This window comes from Chenopodium quinoa, unplaced genomic scaffold, assembly GCF_001683475.1.
Source record: "Chenopodium quinoa cultivar QQ74 unplaced genomic scaffold, ASM168347v1, whole genome shotgun sequence".
Taxonomy (NCBI): domain Eukaryota; kingdom Viridiplantae; phylum Streptophyta; class Magnoliopsida; order Caryophyllales; family Amaranthaceae; genus Chenopodium; species Chenopodium quinoa.
The window spans coordinates 1,015,650-1,019,263 of record NW_018743331.1 but is presented as its reverse complement, the minus strand read 5'-3'; the positions used below and the strand labels follow the sequence as shown (position 1 = coordinate 1,019,263).

The following is a 3,614-nucleotide window of genomic DNA, read 5'->3' as shown; positions in this document are numbered from 1 at the left end:
TAACCTCTAGGCCCGAAAATAGCTACATGCCTACATGATAAGGGGAAAGTTGTATACCTATAGAGTACTCCGCGCGAATCTTAAATATACCCCGTAGTTTTTCCTAGCTTTGTGAGTAATTATCAATTCTAAAACAATTCAATAAACAAAAGTATTATAATCCTTTATGAGTGATCATACCATCATTAACAATGTACTTAAATCATATACTCAAGCCACTGAGCCAGATAGTTGTTTCTTAAAGCAAACTTTTTATTTATTTTTTATTTTTCTAATAGACCGAGTACGTACATTATTAAGCTTCTCTTAATCATAACAAACCATCTTCCAAAAAAAAAAAAAAAAAAAAACCCAAAAAAAAAAGGTAGCAATGTATGAAATCCATTTTTATTAATGTCCTAACACATCATTTGTTGCATCCAACGCAAACTCGTTTTCTTGACCTTCCATAGCATGGCAAGCTTTACATGTCGCCACAACTGACCTCAATATTTTGTACAAAAAACTTCCATTATTATTATCACCACCACGCTTCTCTTTACTCCCGACATCCCTCATCATCCTCGGACTCGTACCGGTCCCACCGCCATTTTCTCTCCTCCCTCGCCGCGACTGGCTTGGCCCTAGCACGGGCACTGCCGTAATGAACTGCCATCTTTGTGACGACCCTGACGCACCAAACTTGTAATACTTTCCTAGGGGAGAATTTGAAACGGTTTTTTCCTTTACACTATGCATTCTTTTTGGAAATGTTTTCCTCTCCGGAGTAACGTCGCTGGAGCTAATCCTAGCATTACTGGTGCATGTGCTACACGTGCTGCCTCTGCTACTGTTGGTGCTATTACTTCTAGACGACACCAGTGAGTAATCTTTGCTACTATACTGGCTACTACCACAACTGCCACTCCTGTTACTCCCCGCGCTAGTCCCCCTAGACAGGGTGACACTAGCACCCGGGCCCATATTCTCTCGTCCAGAGAATGAGGCCCGGGTGCTACTACTCATCGTTTGCACGACAGGGAAGTCGTGCGGGAGGAGACGACCGTTTAGGAAGAATTGATCAGCTGGTGAAGTAGTAGAGAAGTCATCAACTAAATTGTTTTTGGTCACGTCACTAGAGGACATGGTAGGAGAATCCGGTGTAACACACGAGCCAAACTCGAATTCGGATGGATCGTCGGTCGGTGTCCCTGGGAAGGAGAACATTTCAGGTGAAGGGGAGGTTGGGGTGTCAATGTGGTGGTGAACTATTTGATCAAGCCTAGGAGACTCCATGCTTGTTTTTTTCTTTTTCTTTTTCTTTTTCTTTTGTGTGTGTATTTGTTTATTTTTGTGTGACTTACCAAGTGAAGTGTGTTATATTTATATGAACCAAGTTGGTCGGTTTTTTTAATTAAAATAGGAAATGATTTATGAGTGGAACCGGGGAACAGGGAAAAAAAGAAGATAGGCCCAATGTTGGGCCGGTTTATAAAGGTAAAAAATGGGTCCAAGAAAATCATACCGGTCTTACTTGCCAACTCATTGGCTCAACTTCAATAAAACGCCAACGTTTCGCTTTTTTTCCATTCCCGCTCTACATTTAAAAACTAATAATAACAATAATAAAAACTTTTGACTATAATTATTTTGATCAAATGTATTAAGTGTGTTTTACAATCCTAGAAGTGTATTTTTTAGATTAAAATTAGCGATTTTTTTATTCATAATGCTGCTTGATCGTTATTTGAAGTAATTTACAATTAAATTGAATTGTCGTCCTAAAAATTTAATAATATGATACATGCACAACCTTTTGTTGAAAACATAGAGCTCATAAGATTATTAATAGTTTAAAATTTAGTGCACAATATCAAAGGGAAGAAAAAGTCCATCCAAGAAATTGTAATCCCAACAATTTAAGGGAAATTTGTTCAAAAATCCCTCAATAAGGACTAATTTTCTCAAAAACACCCCTAACTACAATAATTCTCATAATCTAACACTCTACTATCTCCTCAATGATACCCATTACTCCATTCAATATAATCTGATAAATATATATCAAAGCAATGTTGGTTTTATCTTAATTATTAGATACAATAAGTATTATTAATTAACATTAAAATAAATAAGTAGCCCACTTTTTTTTTTTTTTTTTTTTTTTTTTTTTTTTTTTTTTAAAATAAAATAAAAAACCTTAAGAATACAATCAGGCAAAGAATTCTTGTACAATAATCTTGTTTGGTGGCTCCTCTTAGTAACTTGCAATTCATGCATTGTGTACCACTGGTAGTAGCAAGGTACCACAAGTGGCATCTTTGTAAATATCTATAACTTTAAGGCTAATTTATTACAAGTCTACAGCTAATCAAATTAACAATTTCCTGACAGAATACATTAATGACAACAATATTTAATCTGAAATTTTCCATAAAATTTCAAATTATCCAACAATGGCAAAATTAGTTGCAAAGTTACCATTATTTACTTAATCAGATTTAATTACGAAACAAATTCAAATCTCTCTCCTCCTCTTCTTCAACATATCATCACTTATTTTCTCTCTCCTTTTCTTCATGATCTTACTTATATTCTCTTTGCTCCTCTTCATCATTTTCAGTTGTAACTATCAATCTAAGTGTTTTTGGAGACATACTCGTGTTAGGGTAAGGTATCAAGATGTCCTAGAATCTAAGTCCAATTATTGTCCTTGCTGAGGTATGTCCGAGGGCTCCGCCTTGATGTCTGAGGGCTCGACCTGCAAAACAGAGAAAGTTAGCTGCCCTAGGGGTGTGACCCGAGAAAGCCCCTCCGATACTTAAGTCAACGAATGTACTTTTTAGAGAGAGAAAGTAGAGAGAGAGAGAGAGAGTTCTTAGACAGAGAAAGTAGAGAGGGAAGGAGAGAGAATCAGAAAAATTCCTATCATTAATGATTAGAGAGCTATTTATAGTTGTACTTTCAGGTTGCAAAGTTGTACTTTGTTAGACAAATTAGGGGCAAATCTGTACTTTCCAATGAGTAATGATGGGCTGGATCATGGACTATGCCCAAACATTTAGCCCCATGCGTGATATGTGAACGAGATTGCATGAAGTTCGGATGTCACGCAGAATGAGTGTGAGAAGTTATTATGTGAGCCGGAATAGCTTTTCAGGCGTACCCGAGGGCTAAAATGAGCCTTAAGTGTACCCAAGGGCTAAAACGAGCCTTAAGTGACTTGCAAGGGTGAAGACCAGCCCCCAAATAATGCTTAATAGGTGTTTTAATTTCCATAACTGAGCTATTTTGAGAAATTGTTATTGGTAATGGAGGCCGCTTGTGGACAGCTTGATGACTTGTTAAATCTTTATAATTTTCTAAGGGCCGAGCCCCTACATATTGCTCAAGGCATGACTTGTCTTGATTCTTGGCTAAGCTTTTATTAAGATATAGTTGATGATAGTTGAACCCTAATTAGCTTGTAATTAAGCTTAATCCTCCATTAGTGACATTCTGGGCTCAGTTAACACTTGAGCCCATTTGAGCCAGGGTTTTGAGGGGATACCTCTTGTAGGGAATTTTTCAAACTCAACCTTTTGAGCCCCACTGTATTCATGCTTTTAGGCATGGCGACGCTCCAAGGGAAGGAA

General features: G+C 37.2%; 1 protein-coding gene across 1 annotated transcript; it reads right to left on the bottom strand.

Moving 5' to 3' along the window:
• Nucleotides 1-390: 390 nt before the first annotated feature.
• On the bottom strand, nucleotides 391-1,275 carry LOC110737945. Its single transcript, XM_021918293.1, has one exon. The coding sequence runs from the start codon at nucleotides 1,273-1,275 to the stop codon at nucleotides 391-393; it is 885 nt and encodes a 294-aa protein (XP_021773985.1).
• Nucleotides 1,276-3,614: the final 2,339 nt, after the last annotated feature.

Coding starts and splice junctions, on each gene's coding strand:
- LOC110737945 (XM_021918293.1), bottom strand. CDS start 1,275: ATGGAGTCTCCTAGGCTTGATCAAATAGTTCACCACCACATTGACACC.